At 42.8% G+C, this 25,293-nt stretch overlaps 3 protein-coding genes across 3 annotated transcripts; 2 read left to right on the top strand and 1 right to left on the bottom strand.

Annotated features, from left to right (window-relative positions):
- The first annotated feature begins 1,132 nt into the window (after positions 1 to 1,132).
- Positions 1,133 to 8,560, top strand: LOC121580178 (sphingolipid delta(4)-desaturase/C4-monooxygenase DES2). Its single transcript, XM_041895237.2, has 3 exons — positions 1,133 to 1,731; positions 3,785 to 4,527; positions 8,344 to 8,560. The coding sequence occupies exons 1-3, from the start codon at positions 1,650 to 1,652 to the stop codon at positions 8,485 to 8,487; spliced, it is 969 nt and encodes a 322-aa protein (XP_041751171.1). The 5' UTR covers positions 1,133 to 1,649; the 3' UTR covers positions 8,488 to 8,560.
- A 220-nt stretch (positions 8,561 to 8,780) lies between these two features.
- On the bottom strand, positions 8,781 to 12,821 carry LOC121580177 (putative transcription factor ovo-like protein 3). Its single transcript, XM_041895236.1, has 4 exons — positions 12,601 to 12,821; positions 11,683 to 11,942; positions 11,205 to 11,394; positions 8,781 to 11,121 (listed from the first exon to the last, which is right to left on the bottom strand). The coding sequence occupies exons 1-4, from the start codon at positions 12,707 to 12,709 to the stop codon at positions 10,799 to 10,801; spliced, it is 882 nt and encodes a 293-aa protein (XP_041751170.1). The 5' UTR covers positions 12,710 to 12,821; the 3' UTR covers positions 8,781 to 10,798.
- Positions 12,822 to 20,006: 7,185 nt separating this feature from the next.
- LOC121579247 (small nuclear ribonucleoprotein Sm D2) lies at positions 20,007 to 23,030 on the top strand. The gene is made up of 3 exons (XM_041893686.1): positions 20,007 to 20,113; positions 20,603 to 20,782; positions 21,744 to 23,030. Coding segments are annotated over exons 1-3 (366 nt in total). The 5' UTR covers positions 20,007 to 20,111; the 3' UTR covers positions 21,928 to 23,030.
- Positions 23,031 to 25,293: the final 2,263 nt, after the last annotated feature.

The following is a 25,293-nucleotide window of genomic DNA, read 5'->3' as shown; positions in this document are numbered from 1 at the left end:
AGCCACACGTAAAGCCTTGAACCAGTGTTAGGATAGATGATGTATACTAAGAATACATGTTCGGGGGCAATGGGGCACAAGGAAGGCAATGGTATGAACGAAAGTTTGCTATTCTGGTTAGAGGAGTACAGTATTGCCAATTAATAATCGCAAGGCTATTGGTTTAAATCCACAAAATGTATACTGTGGTAGCTGTAGATCATACTGACAAAATGCTATGCACCTTGCTGTTATGTAAGCCATGTTAAATCATATAGGCCTAATATGTTCCTTTGGACAGTGAAGCATGCAAGAGAATAATACCGGATTTTGGTGAGGGAATTGCTGTATGCTACAAAATATTCACCATAGCTTGCAAGGCCTTTTGTTTGTGAGCAATATTTTAGATGTGCATGAGGAATAACATGACAGTCACTCACTGGGCACTATAAAAGGTCATCTTTTTTTTCTTTTCTTTTTTCCTTCATTTGCTTTAAAATAAGTGGTATTATAGTTTATTACTGAGATGCCTTAAAGTTTTACTGCACATATTTAATCACCATCTTTTGGAAACCATATTAATTATACTAATAAAGTATTTATTGTGGATCTATCTCTTGGCTCATGAATGAAGTAAGACGTAAGCCTATAACCCCCCTATGTGGTCGAAAAAGGATGAAACACATTGTAAAACACGCATATTAATTTTGAAGGGAATTATTACACTTTTTGCTGTGATAACTATTTCCTATGAAAAATATTCCTGTTGTCAACATTTTCAATTGTGTTTCAAGTCATTTCAATTCGAATTATGATCATCAAATGTGACCAGGTCCGTATTAGCCAATAGCCTACCAACAATCATCACATGTTGAATCGAGAAACCTTAATTTATTGTGGTGACAAATGAACTGCGTTCGAATAACAGGTGTTGATATACAGGTAACTGACAAAATAAAGTGTCATAATAGGGCGTTGGGCCACCACGAGCCAGAACAGCTTCAATGCACCTTGGCATAGATTCTACAAGTGTCTGGAAGTCTATTGGAAGGAAGCGACACCATTCTTCCTCGGAAAATTCCATAATTTGGTGTTTTGTTGATGGTGGTGGAAAATGCTGTCTCAGGCGTCACTCCAGAATCTCCCTTAAGTGTTCGACTGAGTTGAAATCTGGTAACTGAGATGGTTTATATCATTTTCATGCTCATCAAACCATTCAGTGACCACTAATGCACTGTGATTGGGGGAATTGTCATCCTATGAGAGCATAGCCATGGTAGACAAAATAATTACATTCCCAGCATTTTATACATTACACTAAGCATGATAGGTTGTTAATTGCTTAATTAATTCAGGAACCACACCTGTGTGGAAGCACCTGCTTTCAATATACTTTGTATCCCTCGTTTACTCAAATGTTTCCACTATTCTGGCAGTTACCTGTATAACCAACTGTCGTGAAAGTGCGCCCACTTAGTTAGGCGTGTCGCCTGAATGGCCTTATAGCCTACCTGTGGACAGGGGGTGTTCGGTACGAACAACTTGCCTCTTTCCTCTTCTTTTTCCGCCACCTTCTTGTACAGGCGGACTGTTTGTCTCTACTCCGTATTTTTTTTTTTTTTTTGATAACAGCTCGGGGAACTGGCAGATAGTCCTACCGCGAGCAAGATATGGGGAACACGGTAACGAGGGATGACTTCGAGTGGGTCTATACGGAGCAACCGCACTGTAGTCGGAGGAAGCAGATACTAGGTAAGCAGCCCATTCTCTTACGTCCGTATCAATAGCCTAATACTCAAAAATACATTGGCCAAAGGAAGGTTATTTTGTTGTCTTGTTGAATGCGATAAATCCTTGCTTACTCCTGTAAAATCCGACAGGCTTAGCCATACTGTCTAAACACTAGGCTATATACATTTCACAATATGGATAAGCCTTTACATAAGGAGTCTCTAATATGTAAACTTTTTATTAATCACCTTTTTTTTTTTTTTTACCATTGGTGATACATGTTTTCATTGATTTACTCATTAATTCAATGAAGCCTAATCATGTTGTACCACCAGAAAGACGCCATTCCCATGCAATGGTGATGTAGAGCGATCACCGTCATTCATATCCTACATCAATGACCACTTGAGTGATAATCTATAGTTTACCAGGTATTTTGATTTCTTGCCACATGACATACTACTGGTGTATTCCTCCTGATATCTGTAGCCTAGTAAATATTGTCTTAGAAGCAGAGGATACAGCCAAGACCGAAACAGGTGCAACCACCTGTTTGACAAGTAAGACAAGTTTTCCCTGCCAAGTAGTGGGCAACTCTGGGTCAAGACGAGGAAATGCAGAAACTACTTTTGAATGGGAGGTTCTTGATTTGTAGGATTTTGGCCATCTGGTTCTGAGGCACTACACAGACAAATATTCATCCTATTAGTTAGCTTTAAGTTTATTTCCTAAAATGCAGTCCTGTAATTCTGATGTGTGTTTAGCCCATTGTACAGATGTAAATCATCGTATGGTTCTGTTGGCCAGTGTGTCTCTGAGATTACTCTGATTTTAAACGTACAACATTTTATCATCCAATCAAATTATTTATAAAGCCCTTTTTACATCAGCAGATGTCACAAAGTGCTTATACAGAAACCCAGCCTAAAACCCCAAACAGCAAGCAATGCAGATGTAGAAGCACAGTGGCTAGGGAAAAACTCCCTAGAAAGGCAGAAACCTTGAGAGGAACCGGGCTCTGAGGGGTTGCCAGTCCTCTTCCGGCTGTGCCGGGTGGAGATTATAAGAGTACATGGCCATTAAGGCCAGATTGTTCTTCAAGATGTTCAAACGTTCATAGATGACCAGCAGGGTCAAATAATAATCACAGTGGTTGTAGCGAGTGCAACAAGTCAGCACCTCAGGAGTAAATGTCAGTTTGCTTTTCATAGCCGAGCATTCAGAGGTCGAGACAGCAGGTGCTGTAGGGAGAGTCTAAAACAGCACGTCCGGTGAACAGGTCAGGGTTCCATTGCCGCAGGCAGAACAGTTGAAACTGGAGCAGCAGCACGACCAGGTGGACTGGGGACAGCCAGGAGTCATCAGGCCGGGTAGACCTGAAGTATTGTCCTAGGGCTCAGGTCCTCCGGGAGGAGAGGGGGAGAGAGAGAATATTAGAGGGAGCATACTTAAATTCACACAGGACACCATATAAGACAGGAGAATTACACCAGATATAACAGACCCTCGGCACATAGACTATTGCAGCATAGATACTGGAGTCTGAGACGGGGGACGCAGGATATAACCCTACACACTTTGCCAAAGCACAGCCCCTACACCATTAGAGGCATATCAACAGACCTCCAACTTACTACCCTGAGACAAGGCTGAGTATAGCCCACGAAGATCTCCTCCACCGCACGAGCCTGAGGGGGTGCAAGACCAGACAGGAAGATAAAGGGCTGTTCAATGTCGGTCCTGGAGGGCCAAAGCACTTCTGGTTTTCATTCTGTCCTTATAATAAGGGACTGATTTCTGGTCCTAGCCACCAGGTGAGTGCAATTAACTAACTGGTAGAACCAAACCAGAAGTGTTTCGGCCCTCCAGGACAGGAATTGAACAGCCCTGTTTAGATGTCATTACACTATAAATAAGGAATCAATGAGTATTTCTATCTGCCAAGTCATCTACTCAAATCAGCTGCATTATAATGTTAAGTCTGTCACGACCAGTGTAAAAGTTATACTGTACCTCAATTTGTCTCCATTCTTTTCTTTTTTACACCCCCTCCTCCTTTCCTCCCTCTCCACAGCCAAGCACCCGGAGATCAAGTCCTTGATGGGCCCTGACCCCCAGCTCAAGTGGGTGGTGACAGCCATGGTCCTGACCCAGGTGCTCTGCTGCTTCCTGGTTCGTGACCTCAGCTGGAAGTGGCTCATCTTCTGGGCCTACATGTTCGGCGGCTGCATCAACCATTCCCTCACGCTCGCCATCCACGACATCTCGCACAATGTGGCCTTCGGCAATAAGGACGCTATGCTCAACCGCCTCTTTGGCATCTTCGCCAACCTACCAATTGGCGTGCCCTACTCCATCAGCTTCAAGAAGTACCACGTGGACCACCACCGCTACCTGGGCGGCCACGGGCTTGACGTGGATGTCCCGACCCGCCTGGAGGCTCGTCTCTTCAGCTCCCCCGCCCGCAAGATCCTGTGGCTCTTCCTGCAGCCGCTATTCTACGCGCTGCGCCCCCTGGTGGTCAACCCCAAGCCCGTAGGCAGGCTTGAGCTGTTGAATTTAATGGTGCAGCTAGCCTTCGATGCTTTCATAGTGTACCTCTGGGGGCTTAGGCCTCTGGTCTACTTGATAGCGGGCTCGCTGTTGTGTATGGGACTGCACCCGATCTCGGGGCACTTTATCGCCGAACACTACATGTACCTGAGCGGGATCGAGACGTACTCCTACTACGGGCCGCTCAACTATATCACCTTTAACGTGGGCTACCACATGGAGCACCACGACTTTCCCAGCATCCCCGGCAGCCGCCTCCCTCAGGTAACTCACCTTTCATGTAGGATAAACTGACTGATTGTGTAGGATGTAGGTGATTTGTAAGGAATGAACTAGACTTACTTTGAGTGTTTGCTTGAGTCTGCCCAGAGTGCCAGATGGGCAGGGTTTGTAGTTTCTGAACTATTATATTTGTTTATTAAGCCAGACAACCTCAAAGGGGCACAGATAAAGTATTTGAAATTATTTCAAAGTAACCCAGGTCTGGATGTGAATTATGATGTGGGTGATATAGGATGTGAACTCATGTAGGATATCAATGGCGAAATGTAGCCACAGTTTTCTGTTGGCTAAAGTGCACGCAATATCATCCCGTTTAGGACAAACCCCTGGCCCCAATGATAGCTGACTCATATCAGTGACATGGCATGCAAATCTAAACCTTGCTGGCATTCCACTGACAATTGTGAAAGATTCAAGGCCGTATTCATAGCGTCTCAGACTCTGAGTAAGAGTGATTTGGCCCCCACCTGTCCATATAATCTTATTTATTATGATCTAAAAAGCTAAACTATTCCCAGATCAGCACTCCTACTCAGATGCTTTATGAATACGGACCCAGAAGCTGCACATAGCTGCTTTCTCTGTGTGGAAAAGGGCCATGCTGACAGACTGACATCAAAGGGACAATGGATACCGAAAAAGTGACTAATAATAATATGCCATTTAGCAGACGCTTTTATCCAAAGCGACTTACAGTCACGCGTGCATACATTTTTGTGTATGGGTGGTCCCAGGGATCGAACCCACTACCTTGGCGTTACAAGCGCCGTGCTCTACCAGCTGAGCTACAGAGGACCACAGAGGTGTGGTAAAACAGAACACATAAACGGCAAGATAGCTTCATCTTGACTGCTGTTATGGGTGGAAGCACAACGCTGCGCAATTAGCTAGCTTTATTACTGTGTGTGTGTCACTAACACTATGAATAGGAGCCAAGGTCTGGATCATTAGTGTACAGCAGTCACTAGGGAGGAATGGTGACACCCAAAACAACAGTTAATAAGAACCTCTGTCTTATCTCTATAGAGATTGTAGAAGTGGAAAAGTTGTTAGCTTACAGTTTCACTGGGGTATAAGGAGCAATAAAGGGTTGTGATGAATGCCTTTTCAATAAAACCATCTCACCCAGCATAGCTGCAGGAAGTAGTGGTGCTGAGACTGCTGCAGCACCCCCTGATAAATAGAAAAATGTAGTAAGAATATTTTTGGGGAAAACATTATTTTAATTATTTGTGTACTGGGCCTTTTATTACTTCTGAATGAGCGGACAAAAATAGAATCTCTCCAAATTACATATTTGTGTCCTTACCTTGAAAGCAGTCTATGGACAAGGAGAGACTGCAATCCACGCTTAAGGCTTGTTTACCTAGCCACTGCCAGCAGCTGCGCTAATAACAGTAAAATACAAGTCATTGAGCTTCACAATCTCTTTCACAGTACTTAGACTTTTTTGGTTAGAAAATGCTACGGAAACAAATAGGTAATTTTGTACTTTGGGTGAACTATCTCTTCAAGCAAAATAAAATGTTATAAAACCATAGCAGTTATGGAACAAATCCAATCCCATGATGCCTCACTACGAGCCTCTAGATACGAGTTTCAGTCATAAACTGTAGAGGAATGCTGCAGGCCCACCCCTGTCAGTTTCGCAGCCTGGCCTACACCTTTCTTTGTTTGTTTCCATAGTGGTGTTCCTGTTCTGTTGATACGGTAACTAAAGCCTTGTTCACACTGCATGCCTTAATGCTCATCAGTTTAGTTTTACTGTTTTGGAATATTGACTGTCCACAGCAAGTTACAAGTGACCAAATCGAATTTGTGTGTTCAGACGGCAGTCAATTTCTGACATGGCTACGCTAGTTGTCATGGTAATGATGGGTGTGTGCACAGTGGTGTAGGCGGATTGGTGGTGCTCGTGCTTCCTATCACCCAGAAGTTATGTAGCCAGCTAAAGTTACAACAATGCCTTCCATTGACAGTTCCCAGTTGCTTTGAATGTTCAAAATCATATTGTAAGAACACTTTTAAAGCCTCAAAGGATAAGATGATCCAACTTTCAAAACAAGTCCTTATTGGCTAGCCAAGGCAGTCAGCTAGCTAGGTAGCTCTTTAGCTTTCTAGCACATTCACTAATTTGTTTGTAAACAATTAACAAGCTAATTGGCTACCACATGTTCTTGTCATACTGTCAAGAGTAGCTAGCAAGCAACAAGATATGCCAAATAAGTCTAAACTACTTGAGGGCAAATAAATCAGATTTGACTGTTCAGACAAGTCACATGGCCAGGAATCTGATTTGTATCTGACTTCAAACCACCTAGGAAATGTATCAGATTCCATGTGCTTTTTGGCTGTTCAGACTTCTGAAAAAGAACAGATTTGAATCGGATAGGCAAATTATTATAATTTTTTGGTCACTTCAAACTGCTAATGTGAACACTGCTTAATACCTTGTAGGCCTATCCCTGACGAAGGCCATGCAGCCGAAACGCGTCAGTTTTTCAACTTTGTTTCCATTGAACATGCCATAAAAATAAAGGCATTTGAATTAATTATATGAAGAGTGCCTTGGTCCTCCTTTCTTTTTGATGACCAATTTACCCCTTTTACTAAAGAGCACCTTATGTCTATGAATCTACTATTGTGTAACTTAGCGCTTCACTCCTTTTTTTTTTTTTTCTCTACCTTGTAGGCCTACTTGTCAGACGGTCCTGTTTATAACAGTTAGAAAAGACAAAGGCAGACATAGAAACACTAGAATGATAGGGTGACTCAGTGACTTAAGCCTCTTATGAAAGAGTGGAGGAGGAGATTTCAACTGGTTGGTCTAGTTCTATCCTGACTTGATGACGTAGTAGTTTGACAGCTTATACCATATTTTAGGATTGTTCACGTTGAAGTTCAAAACGTTATCATTCTTGTTAGGAGTGGACATTTTGTTTTCTGGTTACAGGCATGTGGCTCATGCATATGAAACAGACAAAACATAAACAGTAATGTGTTTGGATATGTACTTGTTTGAACAATGTACTCCTGTTTTATGTTTTACCCCATTTATTAATTTAGTTACTATGGATACAGGGATATCTCACATGTTTGACAAGTTTTATGTTTTAGACCCTCACTTTTCCTCAAACTATTGGCATCTTGAAATGCCTTTGTCTCTCCCACTGGTCAAGCAACTAATCAAAGTTAATTTGTATACTAGTTCTTTGTACAGATAGCCTTACAAAATATGTATCCCATCCTCTGAGTGAGCTTTGTTTAGTCCCTTCTACCTGGGGTCATGAACTAAAGCTATACTGAACAAAAATATAAACGCAACAATTTCAAAGATTTTACTGAGTTACAGTTCATAGAAGGAAATCAGTCAATTGAAATGTGTTCATTAGGCCCTAATCTATGGATTTCACATGACTGGGCAGGGGAGCAGCCATGGGTGGGTCTGGGAGGGCATAGACCCACCCACTGGGGAGCCAGGCTAATCAGAATGAGTTTTTGTTCAGTAGAAAAACTTCGCCATAGATCAGGGTCAGTATTCATAAAGTGTAAGAGTGCTGATCTAGAATCAGGTCGTTGTCCCCCCCTGTCCATGTAATCTTATTTATTATCATCTAAAAGGCCAAACTGATCAGAACTCTTACTGAGATGCTTTGTGTATACTGTGTCTTTACCCTACTAATGGATCCATTGACTATCATCCTCCATGTGAGTTCTCACTGCTGTGCTATTTACTCACCCCTTCACATTAGAACAAAAATTAACTTTCTCTCGCTCCCTCATTCCTCTTTTGTTCAGGTGAAGAAGATGGCTCCAGAGTTCTATGATGATTTACCCCAGCATGACTCATGGATACGGGTGCTCTGGGACTTTGTGTTTTGTGATTCGCTGGGACCTTACTCCAGAATTAAACGCACCTTTCCATTGGCTAAGCAAGACTAAGAGCCCATGCTCTTGATCTTCTGACCAATGATCTTCCACAAGCGCGGCTTGACAACCCAGCTGGGGGGGGAGGAGGAGGAGGAGGAGGAGGAGGAGGAAGGGGGGGGAGGAGGAGGAAGGGGGGGGAGGAGGGAAGGAGGAGGAAGGAGGGAGGGGAGGAAGAAGGGGGGGAGGGGGGAGGAAGAAGGGGGGGGAGGAGGAGGAGGAAGGAGGGAAGGGGAGGGGGGAGGAGGAGGAGGAGGAGGAGGAGGAGGAGAAGGAGAAGGAGAAGGAGAGGGAGAGGGGAGGGGAGGGGGGGGTGAAAGTCTTCTCATTTCTTGTCCAGATCTTTTACTCTGCAGACAAGGCTGACGTGCTGGTGTCACATTCAACCCATCAGCATTAAAAGACAACACTTTTTTGAATGTTATGTTACTATATATATATATATATATAGTGAACTATTCTATCCAGATTTATTTTATAAACTGTGTACAATAAAAGGTACTCAGCTGACTGTGTGATGTCATAGATCATTTATAAATAATTTATCATAAAAAATATTGTGGCTGTGATAATAAATATAAAAAGTTGCAGTTGTGACGGTTAGATTTATTTTATTCCCTCCTTCAAAGCCCCCAGAAAAGCTGTCTATTTGTACATTCATTTCCTGGATCATGTTCATTATGCACCAAATTTACTGAAATGGGGATGAACTACCTGAACTTGTCCATTAAGAAACACTTTTGTTTTATGTTGCAAAATGTTTTTAAATGTTTCTGTCGTGTGCCCTAAATCCCATCTTGGATTAATGATTCACTCACTGGAGACTTCTCATAACTCACAATATTGAACTAACTTGTTACAGTATTAGTAATTCTTATGGATTATTGGATCAGTCTTCTAGAGTACAGATGTTACTATTAGATGGCAGCAGTTTGAATTCTTAATATTCCCTGATCTGTGTTGCAACTGCAATAAGTAAATATGTGCCTTAACTACAATCGGTTTTATCTGGCTGCGCCTCCAAGAAATATGGTTGTTGACATACAACGATAAGCAAACACTAAAATCCTTTAGGCTCTTGTGTTTTACATACCATGCACCGCTCTCGTACCCTGCTTAGAGTATTGCAGAGAACCATGGGAGGGCACATGAGTTTGGCTCACACCATAGTTCTAAAACCTAGAGGGGTGCAGCTATCTTTTCCATTTATTGCTTTTGTGACGACTCAAGGTAGCACCATGGAGGGCTGTGTCCATTTTCCAAGAAGTCAATTCTAACTATGTGGCTCACATACAATGTGAGTCCCAAATGGCACCCTGTTACCTATATAGTGCACTACTTTTGACGAGACCCCTATGGGCCTCGGTCAGAAGTAGTGCACTTTATTAGGGACATTGCCCAAGTGACGTGGAATGTCACCTCCCAGGTGTTCAGTGAGGTGAAACGTTGCAAACAGAAATGTAATGTATAGAGTTTGATTCCCTATTCTGCTGGACAGACAATTATATATGTTCTACACGATATGTTTAAATGTGCAACATTTTGAATGTTTCACCTCACTGAACACAGCCCTGGTAACGTTGCATAACGTTCAGATAGAAAGCTGATTCCATATTCAACCTGACAGGCAATCATTGTTCTATACAAGGTATTTCTATCTATCTAATCGTTCTGTAACGTTGCACCCTCCTGAACACTGCCCTGGTAACATACAGTATTAAAGCACATGTCATTCCATGCATTGGAATTAGGATTAGAGGGACTTTATTATCCTGAGATTGAAACATTTGTTTGGCAAGTGTCACGTCTTTAAAACACAATATCATAATGAAACGTCAAACATGCAGTAGAAATACACCATGCAAATAAATAAGCAAGTCAATATAACATGGAGTGGTTGAAGCTGTACAGGTGGGAGGAGAGGAGGGACAGGCCTGTGTGCCAGGGGTACAGTTCAGTTTAAAGGACACATTGATAAGTCACCACTCCACAAAAACATACCTTTAATCAACATTGACTGTAGTTGCCTATTGACCAGACACACCCTCCTTAATCTCTCTGCATTACCTCAAGTGGACACAAGGAGGGGATGCTTTTCAAATAACCATAACAATGCTGATGATTTTCAATGTTATTTTGGCCTACTGACTGGGTGGGGCATAACCCCAAACAAATTGTCCAGTCACCTTGCTGTAATATTGATGTGTTAGCCTTGATGCTAGCCTGTCTCTGCTTTGTGGCAAGGTTACAACGAAGGAATTGGCTAAGGCAGAAACCGACTAGCACACTTGAATGTTACTAGTGAAACTTCACCCAGGAGCTTAAATCAACCCACATAGTACCCAGTGGGATACATCAAGAAGGGACTGAGTTTGTGTTCGGCGGGCACGTTGTTGGTGCCCTCGTGTGCCTGGCGGCGGTAGTAGCGCCGCAGGGCTGGGCTGCCCGGGTGGCACTGGCGCACGTGGAGGAAGTACTCTTCGGGACGGTTGGACGTGTAGCCACAGTCCTCGCACACAAAGATCTTGGAGCGGCGCTGGCGGTAGGCGTACTGCTGGCGCACGCTATGGATCTTCCTCAGGTGGGATTCAAGGGAGCAGCGCTGGGTGAAGGCCTTGTCGCACAGCTCGCAGCGGTACGGACGGATACCTGGCAGGAGGGGAGAGCGGGTGAGGAGAGTGTGTGAGGGGGGGTTGAAGACGGAGTAGTGTGTGTGTTTTCACGCCTCTCACCTGTGTGAGTGCGCATGTGCCTCTTGAGGTCGAAGGTGTCGTTGAAGCCCTTGCCACAGTAGCGACAGGGGTGTCTCTTCACCATGCTGTGGCACTTGAGGTGGCGCGTCAACATGCGCTGCAGGGGAAACACCTTGTGACACACCGAACACAGGAAGTCACCCGAGCTGGGGGGGACACGGGGGCGGGGCTGAGGGAAAGAAGACAGGAACACGTCGGTTATGACACAGACACTGCTTCAATTTAATGTAAACTCTTTGATAAGGGACTCTAGGACATTCAATCAAACATGGTTTTCATGAGTTGTGAACTTCCTTTTACAGCATATCACAAAGATTTCCAGGTTTCCTCTGAGTGATGAACGAGACTTGGAAGGATGGCATTCCGAGACTATCTACCTATACATAACTGTGTTTCACAGCAACCAACAGACATTTCATAGACACCAGTGTCTCATAGAAATGCAGTGGGAGTTTACCTTGGCTCTGGAGGCCAGTGCCAGTGCAGCAGGGAGGTAGAAATGACCCTGGCCCATGGTCTGGGACAGAAGATTGGACCAACCTTGGCCCCTGTTTGGCCCGACCTCTGGTCCTTCCCCTGGTACTGGTCCTGTTCCGCCTATTGGCCCTGCCCAAAGTCCTGGTCCTGAGGAGGGGATAGCTGGCTCAGGCAGAGCCACATATTTAGGGGAGTCAGGGCAGGTGACTGTTGTAGACTGCACCTCAGCATTCTCACACACTGAAAAGGTAAGATACAAAGACTCAAAACACGCATAGACATTCATTAAAAATAACCAACCTATGAGGCAACACCAGTATCAAACTGCCTGTGAGGCTATTCTATAATATTCTGTCATCTGATAAAACAAACCTGTAACTTTCCTAAAAATGACAACAATACAATTCAAACTAAATGCAAATACGGATTGTCTGTATTAATAATAATAAGGATTTTTTTTCTTCAACAAAAATAATACATTGTAATAAATACAGTAAAGATCGAACAAAATAATGAGGCTCCCACACAGTGGTCTTTTATTGTCCCCAGCACAAGGTGCACCTGTATAATGAACATGCTGTTTAATCAGCTTCTTATATGCCACACCTGTCAGGTGGATGGATTATCTTGGCGAAGGAGAAATGCTCACTAACAGGGATGTAAACAAATTTGTGCACAAAAGTTGAGCGAAATAAGCTTTTTGTGCGTATGGAAAATTTCTGGGATGTTTTAATTCAGCTCATGAAACATGGGACCAACACTTTACATGTAGTTTCTCTTTCTCCCTTTTCTTGCACATTTACTATTTTCTCAGATACTAATATTAACAACAGTAGAAGAAGAAGAAAAATAATACTTGTCTTCTTGAACAATATGAATAAACATATCCAGAACTGACCTGTTCTGTTGTCCTCTTTCCAGTCTGTCTGCTCTGGGTCTCTCCACCTCCATCCTCCACATGCCCCCTGTTTCTTCTTTTTCTTATTCAGTAGGAATGACCGCGGCATCCTCTCTTTCTCTCTCTCGCTCTCGTCTCTGTATGAATCTGCTACTTTCTGACTCAGGCTACTGTCAAATGCTCCTGCGTCCCACCACTTTGGTTTTGTGTTCAGCTACAGGACCAGGTATCACCTTACACCCCCCCACTCACCGTTGGCCATCCCCTCCCCACCCTGCCTTTACCCTCTAACCAACCTCCGTCCAGATAGCTCAAGAAAATCACAGCGCTCATTTCCATAACACTCATTTCGATGGTTGGGGTGGGGTGGGGTGGGTTGGGGTGGGGGAGGCTTTTTTACTGGTGCACACCTGTGTTGACTGTGCGCGTGCGCCTCTTTTAACTGGTCCCCCACTGGTTTGCATGCCAGGCAGTGAGAATCTGGCCTCCACATTCAAGTGGACCCTGTCATGCAAATGTGGGCCCGGCTGTGCCTGGACAGAGGACACGGTCGGAGTAACAGGAGCACGCACAGAAGAGCCACAGCCTGAACTGCTAGGAAAATAAGCCTTTTCTCCCCCCCCCGCTCGGATTGTCTGGTGGATTTCGGTCTCAGACAATGGCCATTCAAATGCAATAGAAAGGGCTAACTCATCTACTGTTTGTCCTCCGTTGACTGCTCGGTTTAGAGAAACTGATAAAACTTGTAAGCGTTCCATCCCCACTCACGGCTGTTGATTTATTGAGTGAATGCTTCTGGAAATAGACAGTTGAATGTGGCAGGTGAATGCACAGATATCCCTCCATTCAAACTGCTATTCAAAATCCACTGGAAACAAACTGTCATTGGAATGATGGAATTGAAAGGAAATTATTGGTATAAGAAATATGGTGAAAAGTCCCTCTAGTCTACACCTTCATTGATCAAAAAAGCTTCATAAAGCTTTTACACTTGTGGGAAGTAGTGAACGAGTGCACACTTCAGGAGAAAGGTGATATTATTGGGACACACCCAGTGTGTCCTCCCATGTGTTAGGCTACCTATTTCTATGTTATTGGTATCTACAAAAACACTACAAGCCAGTTTCTTGGACACATATTAAGCCTAGTCCTGGACCAAAAAGACTTTCAATGGAGATTCTTCACTGCACGAGTCTCGACTTAATCTAGGTTCAAGAAACCAGTCCTTATGTTCCTTAAAATCAATGAGAGAGAGAGAGACGGGGGAGAGAGAGAGAGAGACGGGGGAGAGAGAGAGAGAGAGAGAGAGAGAGAGAGAGAGAGAGAGAGAGAGAGAGAGAGAGAGAGAGAGAGAGAGAGAGAGAGAGAGAGAGAGAGAGAGAGCTCCTGCATTTTCAGCATGTTTTTACAAAATATATAGATTTAGATAAACTTGGATTTTTTGGCAGGGACATACACAGGATGCTACCCTCCACAACATAACCTTCACTCCAAACCAAAACTCCAAACCTACAACCTGATTTTGGACGGAATTACCTGGAAGGCTTTCTCCTATCAAGGATTACTATTCCCATGCTATACAGCAAATGCTCTGGCAAACAAACAGAAACCTGAAAACACCATCCAACCTCGAACTGAGTGAGTAATGTTCAGTCTGAAGCTATTTTTTACTTTCCAAAACCAAGAAGAAAAATACATTACAATGTTATTTTTACTTTCTAAGGACTGAATGCTAAGGCTACCAAGCTTGCTAGGACAATAATATAAATCTCTATAAATATGGAACAGTATTGGTACAGGGCAACCCCAAACAGTTTCAGCTGGACTTTCACCTAATCAAAGAAATAGCTCAGCAGGAGAAGCTCTCCCTTGAGAAAGATACCCCCACCCTGAGCGGGTCAGACCAGACCTCTTCATTAAATAACCCCACTGACGAGCAACCCCAAGTGGAAAGTCAACTTCCCAGCACAGAGTACTACTCCCTCATTGAAATGAAGGATAAATTCACCCAGCTGGAGGTAAGGCAGGTGGAGCTGGAACAGCAGGTGATTACACTCCAGTCAGCACAGACTCAGACAACAGTCCAGCACAACAACACCCCCTTAACTAGACCTGGAGAGCTAGAGGTGGAGAGAGACATGTCTGCACTCTGGACTGTGGTGAGACAACATCAACTGGAGAAAGAACAGGAGCAGGAGAAGAACAGAGCACTAGAGGAGAGGATCAGAGTGCTGGAGGAGAAGGTGAGAACGATGACGGATGACAGAGAACAACCCGTTAAAGAGGTGGCCACCCCCGCAGAGAAGCCAGCAGAACAGCCCACCTCAGATCCTGACCAAAGTCTCAACACCGCAGCAGAACAGTACACCCTAGACCCTGACCATAGCCTCGACAAACAAATGAAGAACCCCAAGCCCAGGGGATCCCAACCCCTCTGAGCACCCCCTGATAGCCTTCCTGACGACCCCCCCACACCCACTGTGGACATACACAAGCCACAGATTGTACTCCTTATGGACTCAAACGGGAAATACATACAAGAAAATAAACGTTTTCCCAAACACAGTGTCTAAACTCTGGTGTCCAAACACCCAGCGCACCCTAGACCTTCTGTCTGAGGACCAACTAGGATCACCCAACCACATAATAATATACACAGGCACAAACGACCTGAGAACACAGCAGGAAAGGGTGGCCACAGCACTCAAGTGGTTGTCTCAACCCTGCTACCACAAAAATACTTCCACCCTGCTACCATACAGCAGGTAAACGCAAGTATTTCCCTTGACTGTGCCTCAAAACCAAATGTCTACCTGGCCCACCACTCCACCCTGGACTTGAACAGCCTTTACGACCAGGTCCACCTATACAAGGCAGCAGTGCCCCCCCACTACTTTATCACTGACCTCAGACCAGAGTCTCTCAGAGCGTTCACAGTCAGCCCACTGACACCCCTATCAGACCACAGCAAAATCACAGTCTACTTGAACAGAGCAATACTCAATCATGAGGCATCAAAGCCAAAGGAACTGAATAATATTAAGAAATGCTATAGATGGAAGGAAAGTAGTGTCGAAACCTACCAAAAAACTACCAGTCCCTTTTAGACAACTTCCTGGACAAAACTTTCCACTGTAATAGTGAAGGAGTAAACTTGGCAGTAGAAAACCTAAACAGTATATTTGACCTCTCAGCTTCCCTATCAAATCTAAAAATCTCTAACAGTAAACTGAAGAAAAGTAACAATAATGACAAATGGTTTGATAAAGAATGCAAAAACCTAAGAAAGAAATTGAGAAACCTATTCAACCAAAAACATAGAGACCCAGAAAACCTGAGCCTACGCCTTCACTATGGTGAATCACTAAAACAATACAGAAATAAACTATGGAAAAAGAAGGAACAGCATGTCAGAAATCAGCTCAATGTAATTGAAGAATCGATAGACTGGAAAACACTAAACAAACAACAACACGAAGAGATATCTATCTAAAACGAAGAGGTCTTGTATGTCTTCCAGAGGACATTTCTCAAAAAAGTACAATCTTTGTCCCCATGTGCAGTTGCAAACCGTAGTCTGGATTTTTTATGGCGGTTTTGGAGCAGTGGCTTCTTCCTTGCTGAGCGGTATGACGGCTGCGTGGTCCCATGGTGTTTATACTTGCGTACTATTGTACATCCACAGGTACACCTCCAATTGACTCAAATTATGTCAATTACCCTATCAGAAGCTTCTAAAGCCATGACATCATTTTCTGGAATTTTCCAAGTTGTTTAAAGGCACAGTCAACTTAGTGTATGTAAACTTCTGACCCACTGGAATTGTGATACAGTGAATTATAAGTGAAATAATCTGTCTGTAAACAATTGTTGGACAAATTACTTGTGTCTTGCACAAAGTAGATGTCCTAACCGACTTTCCAAAACTATAGTTTGTTAACAAGAAATGTGTGGTTGAAAAATGAGTTTTAATGACTCCAACCTATGTGTATGTAAACTTCCGACTTCAACTGTACATACCTCGGCCTAAACATCAGCGCCACAGGTAACTTCCACAAAGCTGTGAACGATCTGAGAGACAAGGCAAGAAGGGCTTTCTATGCCATCAAAGGAACATAAAATTTGACATTCCAGTTAGGATCTGGCTAAAAATACTTGAATCAGTTATAGAACCCATTGCCCTTTATGGTTGTGAGGTCTGGGGTCTGCTCACCAACCAAGAATTCACAAAATGGGACAAACACCAAATTGAGACTCTGCATGCAGAATTCTGCAAAAATATCCTCTGTGTACAACGAAAAACACAAAATAATGCATGCAGAGCACAATTAGGCCGATACCCGCTAATTATCATAATCCAGAAAAGAGACGTTAAATTCTATAACCACTTAAAAGGAAGCGATTCCCAAACCTTCCATAACAAAGCTATCACCTACAGAGAGATTAATTTAAGAGTCCCCTAAGCAAGCTGGTCCTGGGGCTCTGTTCACAAACACAAACAGACCCCACAGAGCCCCAGGACAACAACACAATTAGACCCAACTAAATCATGAGAAAACAAAAAGAGAATTACTTGACACATTGGAAATATTTTATTTTTAAAACAGAGCAAACTAGAATGCTATTTGGCCCTAAACAGAGAGCACACAGTGGCAGAATACCTGACCACTGTGACTGACCCAAACTTAAGGAAAGCTTTGACTATGTGCTGACTCAGTGAGCATAGCCTTGCTATTGAGAAAGGCCGCCGTAGGAAGACCGTGCTCTCAAGAGAAGACAGGCTATGTACACACTGCCCACAAAATGAGGCGGAAACTGAACTGCACTTCCTAACCTCCTGCCAAATGTATGACCATATTAGAGAAAACAAACCCAATTTTGATGAACTCCCTTATCTACTGGGTGAAATACCACAGTGTGCCATCACAGCAGCAAGATTTGTGCCACAAGAAAGGGCAAACACCATTGTACATACAACCCATATTTATGTTCATTTATTTTCCCATTTGTACTTTAACTATTTGCACATTGTTACAACACTGTATATATACATAATATGACATTTGAAATGTCTTTATTCTTTTGGAACTTCTGAGTGTAATATTTACTGTTAATAGGTATTGTTTAATTCATCTACTTCACTTGCTTTGAATTGAATTGAATTCAGAGAGAGAGAGAGAGAGAGAGAGAGAGAGAGAGAGAGAGAGAGAGAGAGAGAGAGAGAGAGAGAGAGAGAGAGAGAGAGAGAGAGAGAGAGAAACAGAACTCTGTTTGGCTCATTTCACTGGACTCTGAATGGCAAATACAGCTGCAGCAGCCAGACACAAAACCCCAACATGCAAATGCCATAGAGGTCAACAGAAAAACATCCCAACACCACAGCAAGAGAATCCTTCAGCTTAGAAAGGTTTTCAATTGTCTTCATAAACTGTCAGTAGCACGGATGGGGCTAAAGAAAAAGTGTAAGCCTCAGAGGTTGTTACTGTAAGGCAGGGGTGTCAAACTCATTCCACGGACGGCCGACTGTCTGCGGGTTTTAGTTTTTTCCTTTAAATTAAGCCCTAGACAACCAGGTGAGGGGAGTTCCTTACTAATTGACCTTAATTAATCAATCAAGTATAAGTAACGAGTGAAAACCTACAGACACTCGTCCATCTGTGGAATGAGTTTTGCATGTGCTGTAAGGTCAAGCAAAAAAGGGTTGGGGAGGTCCTGAGGGAGGGATGGGATTGTTGGTTTTATTCTTTCCTTTGTCTTAAGTCTCTGTCTGTGTGCATACAATTCATAAATAATCACAAAATAATCACACACAAAAATACAACAAAGTGGTTTCAAGAGCTGAGTCTCCCTCCCTATTCTTCAGACTTACTAAAGGGGAGAATCTATTGAAGGTATGTTGTTAGCTAATACACTGTATCTGCGATTATGACCTGCATTTATACTCTAAGGATTCACAGATACAGAGGTTTGAAACGTTCACATAATGGTCATACAGCAGTCATCACACCTGAGTTTCTGTATGTGTGAATTTTGTTGTTGTTCTATGTAGTTGAACATGATGTAATTCCTACAGGCTCCTGTAGACAGGTTTGACAGACAGCCCACTGGGCACAGATGTAAGTTCAACATCAAATTTGTATTTAGGCCTACGTTTGATTGGACATTTCCGAAACTTCTTTACGTTTATGACTTCTTTAAAATCAGATAACTTTTCCACTTTGATGCAACATCATCGGAAGGAAAAATATAGATTTGTTTTGTTAAAATGACGGTGAAACAACATTGATTGAGCCAGTTTGTGGGGATGGCTGCCTCTTTCAGACAGCCAGAAGACTGTTGACTGTACTGTGTCCTGATGTCCTCCGGAGCTGCGCTGTAACTGTATGCAAATGTATGATGCAGCATGGAAATCAATAGTAGAGCCACACCAAAGAGAGAGAGAGAGAGAGAGAGAGCGAGAGAGAAATCCCCTGAAACTGATTGGAAATACCCAAGTGCTATAAAATACATTCTCTGATTTTGGAAAATTTGAACATGTTGCCATATTTCCTAATTTAATTCCATTATTAATCAATTAAAATATTAAACTTGTATGACACTTGTTTGACACTTTTGTGTTAGAACAGGTCTACTACTGCTACATAGCCTAAATCAGGCAGAGATCATGTGGAGTCACACAAAGCACTGCATTTGCACATGTCAATAGATCGTCTTTTGTGTGTGAGATGTGTGGACCAAGTTGGTTTAAACTGATTGATGACGATGAAAGACATAAAAGACTCAAAGAACCAGCACAGATACGCAGATACTACACTAGGTCTTATTTGCATAGTTAAATTTGAGCTGACCAGTCTGAACATGAAGGAAAGAGAGGGCATGTTTCACTGTTAAATATCTGTGTCTGCGGTGTGAGCCATGCCCTTAGCTAATTATTTTAGTTAAAGGGATAAGAAAGAGAAATACATAGGTGACACCAGTGTTTGTGTGTGTGTGCGTGTGTGATAACACCGTTTGAAAATACATGCCAAAGAATGATGGTGCCTATGTTGTCAACTTTGTGTCTGTAAAAGTGTCTGTGAAGGTGTTTTTTTGTTATAAGAGTTCACAATACATCTTATATCTTGTTCAGTTAATCATGATTGGTCATAGGAATGGATTATCACAAGATGAGTAGTCACAATGACATGCAATTTTCAGTACAATGTTAACCATAGGGCAAGGAAGGGTGACTGCAAAAACGGTTATGTTACCCATTGTTGCTATTTTGAGATCAATACGATACAAAACCTGAATTTACATTTATATCTCAATCAATACCTGAAATATTATTAGGGGGGAAATGAATAAATTAGCTGTGGTGTAGTAGCATTTATACTCCTTGTCAGTAGATGCCGCTACATTGTGTCCATTGTTAGGACTGCAGAGGAGCCTTTTATTTACCCGGAAGTATTTGGGATTTTCAGTCCGAAAGATAATTTTATCCTCATTCATTCAGAACATAAATAGCAAACATGTAAGTTGAGTATTCATTTATTTGATCAACAAAATGCGTTTGTTTTTCAATGTTTGCTGGAATTTGGTTGTAATGAGTTTACTCAAAGTTGATTCTGAATCATTCTGCTACAGGCTAGCTAGCTAACGTTAACGTGCTTGAATCTGAATTGCTCACGTTAGCTAAGCTATCTAGCTGCAATTTATAGAGGTGGCTAGCTAACCATTGTTGATAGTTAAACAAAATAATGAGCTTAGGTTTAGCCTTGTATGTTACACTCTTTCCCTTCCTTGACCCCACCCCTGTCATTATTCATTTTTTTTGTTTAGTCTGATGTTTTGTTTAGTCTACTGTTTTTTTTTCAATTGTAAAGCGACTTTGGGTCCTTGTAAAGCGCTATATAAATCCCATGTGTTATTATTAATATTGTGCACTTTTGACAGTTACCTAACTAATACCTATAGCTAGGTTTTAGATGATGCGTTTTGACACGTTATTTGGTCTTTCTAGGAGTTTGCTGAATAAACCCAAGTCTGAGATGACTCCAGAAGAGTTGCAGAAACGAGAGGAGGAAGAATTCAACACTGGACCACTGTCTGTGCTCACCCAGTCCGTGAAAAGCAACACACAAGTTCTAGTCAACTGCCGCAATAACAAGAAGCTACTGGGACGAGTCAAAGCCTTCGACAGGTAATGAATAACTGAAATGACTGAGTTATTTTGGCTGAAAATAAACTACATTTCACCTTCAAATCATGACCTCATGTCTTGTTTGGATTATTCTATTGGTTTGATCCCAAACCCCATTTCAATTAGCATGTACACTGAACAAAAATGTAAACGCAACATATAAAGTGTTGGTCACCTGTTTCAAGAGCTGAAATAAAAAAATCTCAGAACAGCATGATCATTACGCAGGTGCACCTTGTGCTGGGGACTATAAAAGGCCACTTTAAAATGTTCAAGTTTTGTCACACAGCACAATGCCACAGATGCCTCAAGTTTTGAAGGAGCGTGCAATTGGTATGTTGACTGCAGGAATGTCCACCAGAGCTGTTGCCAGAGAATTGAATGTTCATTTCTCTACCATAAGCTGCCTCCAATGTCATTTTAGAGAATTTGGCAGTACCTCCAACCAGCCTCACAACTGCAGACCACATTTACATTTTAGTCATTTAGCAGACGCTCTTATCCAGAGCGACTTTACAGTTAGAGTGCATACATATTCATTTTTTTACTGGCCCCCCGTGGGAATCGAACCCACAACCCTGGCGTTGCAAGCGCCATGCTCTACGAACTGAGTAACCACGCCAGCCCAGGACCTCCACATCTGGCTTCTTCACTTGCGGGATCGTCTGAGGGGGGGTGCTGAGGAGTATTTCTGTCTAATAAAGCCATTTTGTGGGGAAAAACTCATTCTGATTGGCTGGGCCTGGCTCCCCAGTGGGTGGGCCTGGCTGCCAAGGGGTTGGGCCTATGCCCTCCAAGGCCCACCCATGGCTTCACCCCTGCCCAGTCATGTGAAAGCCATAGATTGGAGCGTAATTTATTTATTTCTATTGACTGATTTCCTTATATAAACAAACTAAATTGTTGCGTTTTTATATTTTTGTTCAGTTTAATTTAACATTGTCTTGTTCTCTCTATGTAGGCACTGCAACATGGTGTTGGAGAATGTGAAGGAGATGTGGACAGAGGTCCCGAAGAGTGGCAAGGGGAAAAAGAAGTCCAAGCCAGTGAACAAGGACCGGTACATCTCCAAGATGTTTCTGAGAGGGGACTCTGTCATCGTTGTGTTGAGGAACCCTCTTATCACTGGGACTGGGGGGAAGTAGACTGACATCTCACCCAAAGTCTGTACCACACTGGGTCGTATTCATTAGTACACACCGTTGAAAAACGTTTTGCAATAGGAAACATTTTTTTGTAAAAAAATAATTTGGACAAGTTCAGGTAGTCCCTCCCTGTTTTGGTCCGTTTTCTTTTGTTTGGTTTCTAGTGAATACTACCCTGCTTTAGCTGAGAGACTGCAAGAGCAGGGCCATGTTCATCAGGACACAATGTTGTGGAATGTTCATGCCCCTTTTTAGAATGAGCAATCACATCAATCTAAAACGTTCCACAGCATTTGTCAAGTACATGAAATGGTTTTAGTCACTCAGTCATTTGTTTGTTTGCTCTCCACACCAGGGCTGCGTTCAACAGGGCACAACGTTGTGGAACATTTAGATATAAATATATAATGTGGAACAAATATGCATCTCTGACATCTAGAATAAGGAATCACGTCAGCTCTATTCATTACATTTCTATATAAAACGTTCCACAATGTTTGACTACTAAACGTGACCTTGGGTCAAGTTCTGTAGGCATGACATGGAAGAAACTTTTAGTGGTGGTCTATTTCCCGAACACTTTGTTTTCCATTTGAAAACCTTTTCTCTTTTTGACTACTGAATGTGACTCAGAACTGGATTCATCATGGCAATTGGATCTCTTTCAGTAAGGCCCAAGTTTTCAAAAAGTTTTGAAATTACTTTGAATGGTCTGCAACGGAACATCAACTAAATCAGAATTTGTTTCTTCCAACCTGTTAGAGCTGAGCTATTAGTTTGGATGTCACTTTGCTTGACCATACGTGACCTTATGTTGAAAACCAAAACCATAAGGTGCCCTTTTGAACATGACCCCTCTGTTTGTGTTATGATTTAATATTGTTTGATATGACGCCCACACCCAAATGTACACACGTAATGGATACAAATTAATATTATTGGCCGATCTTGTAGTTTTTCAAACTGCTGAATTTTGTACTCAAAGCTCCAATCTGATATAGGCCTGTTTATTATTGAGGTGGGGATAAAATTCCTACAAGGAACATTTTGTTCATGTTTATTCTCTTTGTTTAATATTTTAATAAACACATGTTTTTGCTCTATATCTATGAAAGCCTTGCATTTAATGTAGCTGAGGAAAACCTGAAAAACTGTAGCCCTCTTGGGTGGAAGTCGCTTGATGGCCATGCTAGAAAGGACAAAATGGTTAAATACACAGTGTACAAAACGTTAGGAACACCTGCTCTTTCCATGACCGACTGACCAGGTGAATCCAGTTGGAAGCTATGATCCCTTATTGAGGTAACCTGTTAAATCCACATCAATCAGTGTAGATGAAGGGGAGGAGACAGGTTAAATGATTTGTAAGCATTGAGACATGGATTGTGTATGTGTGCTGTTCAGAGGGTGAATGGGCAAGACAAAATATTTAAGTGCCTTTGAACGGGGTATGGTAGTAGGTGCAATGGTTTGATTGGGTCAAGAACTGCAACTGCTGTGTTTTTCACGCTCAACAGTTTCCTGTGTGTATGAAGGACATCCTGCCAACTTGACACAACTGTGGGAAGCATTGGAGTCAACATGGCCAACATCCCTGTAGAACGCTTTCGACATCTTGTCATCCCTGCCCCAATGAATTGAGGCTGTTCTGAGGACAAAGGGGCTGCAACTCAATATTAGGAAGGTGTTCCTAATGTTGTGTATAGAGTCTAAACTGTTAAGAAAGTAGGGAATGTTTAAGGTTATTGGCTAACATCACATTTGTGGTAAAAGTGGCACTTGGGTCCTTCCTTGCATAGCCAGACAGTGATGAGCCTCTCAGCCTTGAGCTACAGTACAGCATGCATACTGTATACTATAGAATGTGATATTTCAATGCCCTCTAGTGGTGGGCTACTCTGCATGATTTCACTGAGGATTTGGGATTTCCTACTAATGTTAAGTTTGGTATACAGTACAGCAAAATGGACCAACAACACCACCACTCTTGTCAAGAGGGCGCAACAGCGTATACTTCCTAATGCGGCTGAATAAATTCTCCATGCCTCCCCGGTTTCTCTCCAAATACAGTACTATCGCTGCATGGTCGAGAGCGTCCTGACCGGTTGCATCACGGCCTGGTACAGGTTTTAATCCATCCAAGACAGCGAGGCACTCCAGCGGGAGGTGAAGATGGCCCAGTACATCACTGGGACCGTGCTCCCACCCATCCAGGACATCTACTGGAAACGGTGCCTGAGGAAGGCCCACAGCATCATCAAGGACCCCACACACCCCAGCCACGAGCTGTGCTCTCCTTTACTGTCACACACACACATACAGTACCAGTCAAAAGCAGTAAAGACATCAACTATGAAATAACACATATGGAATCATGTAGTAACCAAAAAAGTGTTAAACAAATCAAAATATATTTTATATTTGAGATTCTTCAAATAGCCACCCTTTGCCTTGATGACAGCTTTGCACACTCTTGGCATTCTCTCAACCAGCTTCACCTGGAATGCTTTTCCAACAGTCTTGAAGGAGTTCACACATATGCTGAGCACTTGTTGGCAGCTTTTCCTTCACTCTGCCGTTCGACTCATCCCAAACCATCTCAATTGGTTTGAGGTTGGGGGATTGTGGAGGCCAGGTCATCTGATGCAGCACTCCATCACTCCCCTTCTTGGTAAAATAGCCCTTACACAGCCTGGAGGTGTGTTGGGTCATTGTCCTGTTGAAAAACAAATGATAGTCCCACTAAGCCCAAACCAGATGGGATGGCGTATCGCTGCAGAATGCTGTGGTAGCCACGCTGGTTAAGTGTGCCTTGAATTCTAAATAGATCACAGACAGTGTCACCAGTAAAGCACCCCCACACCATAACACCACCTCCTCCATGCTTTACGGTGGGAACTACTCGTGTGGAGATCATCCGTTCACTCACACCGCGTCTCACAAAGACACGGCGGTTGGATCCAAAAATCTCAAATTATTGACTCCAGACCAAAGGACAAATTTCCACTGGTCTAATGTCCATTGCTCGTGTTTCTAGGCCCAAGCAGGTCTCTTCTTATTATTGGTGTCCTTTAGTAGTGGTTTCTTTGCAGCAATTCAACCATGAAGGCCTGATTCACACAGTCCCCTCTGAACAGTTGATGTTGCGATGTGTCTGTGACTTGAACTCTGTGAAGCATTTATTTGGGCTGCAAATTCTGAGGCTGGTAACTCTAATGAACTTATCCTCTGCAGCAGAAGTAACTCTGGGTCTTCCATTCCTGTGGTTGTCCTCATGAGTGCCAGTTTCAGCATAGCGCTTGATGGTTTTTGCAACTGCACTTGAAGAAACTTTAAAAGTTCTTGAAATGTTCCGTATTGACTAAC

This window comes from Coregonus clupeaformis, chromosome 13 (genome assembly GCF_020615455.1).
Source record: "Coregonus clupeaformis isolate EN_2021a chromosome 13, ASM2061545v1, whole genome shotgun sequence".
NCBI lineage: Eukaryota > Metazoa > Chordata > Actinopteri > Salmoniformes > Salmonidae > Coregonus > Coregonus clupeaformis.
Note: the sequence above shows the minus strand (reverse complement) of the source record. Positions and strands in the feature narration are given on the sequence as shown.

What these genes read in the sequence shown, in the direction of transcription:
- LOC121579247 (XM_041893686.1), top strand. An exon ending in CGAGTCAAAGCCTTCGACAG is followed by an intron (nt 20,783 to 21,743) that starts GTAATGAATAAC and finishes CTCTCTATGTAG; the next exon opens with GCACTGCAACATGGTGTTGG.
- LOC121580177 (XM_041895236.1), bottom strand. Translation starts at nt 12,709, where the DNA reads ATGCCGCGGTCATTCCTACTGAATAAGAAAAAGAAGAAACAGGGGGCA. An exon ending in GAAAGAGGACAACAGAACAG is followed by an intron (nt 11,943 to 12,600) that starts GTCAGTTCTGGA and finishes TTACCTTTTCAG; the next exon opens with TGTGTGAGAATGCTGAGGTG. An exon ending in CACTGGCCTCCAGAGCCAAG is followed by an intron (nt 11,395 to 11,682) that starts GTAAACTCCCAC and finishes TCTTTCCCTCAG; the next exon opens with CCCCGCCCCCGTGTCCCCCC.
- LOC121580178 (XM_041895237.2), top strand. Translation starts at nt 1,650, where the DNA reads ATGGGGAACACGGTAACGAGGGATGACTTCGAGTGGGTCTATACGGAG. An exon ending in TCGGAGGAAGCAGATACTAG is followed by an intron (nt 1,732 to 3,784) that starts GTAAGCAGCCCA and finishes CCCTCTCCACAG; the next exon opens with CCAAGCACCCGGAGATCAAG. An exon ending in CCGGCAGCCGCCTCCCTCAG is followed by an intron (nt 4,528 to 8,343) that starts GTAACTCACCTT and finishes TCTTTTGTTCAG; the next exon opens with GTGAAGAAGATGGCTCCAGA.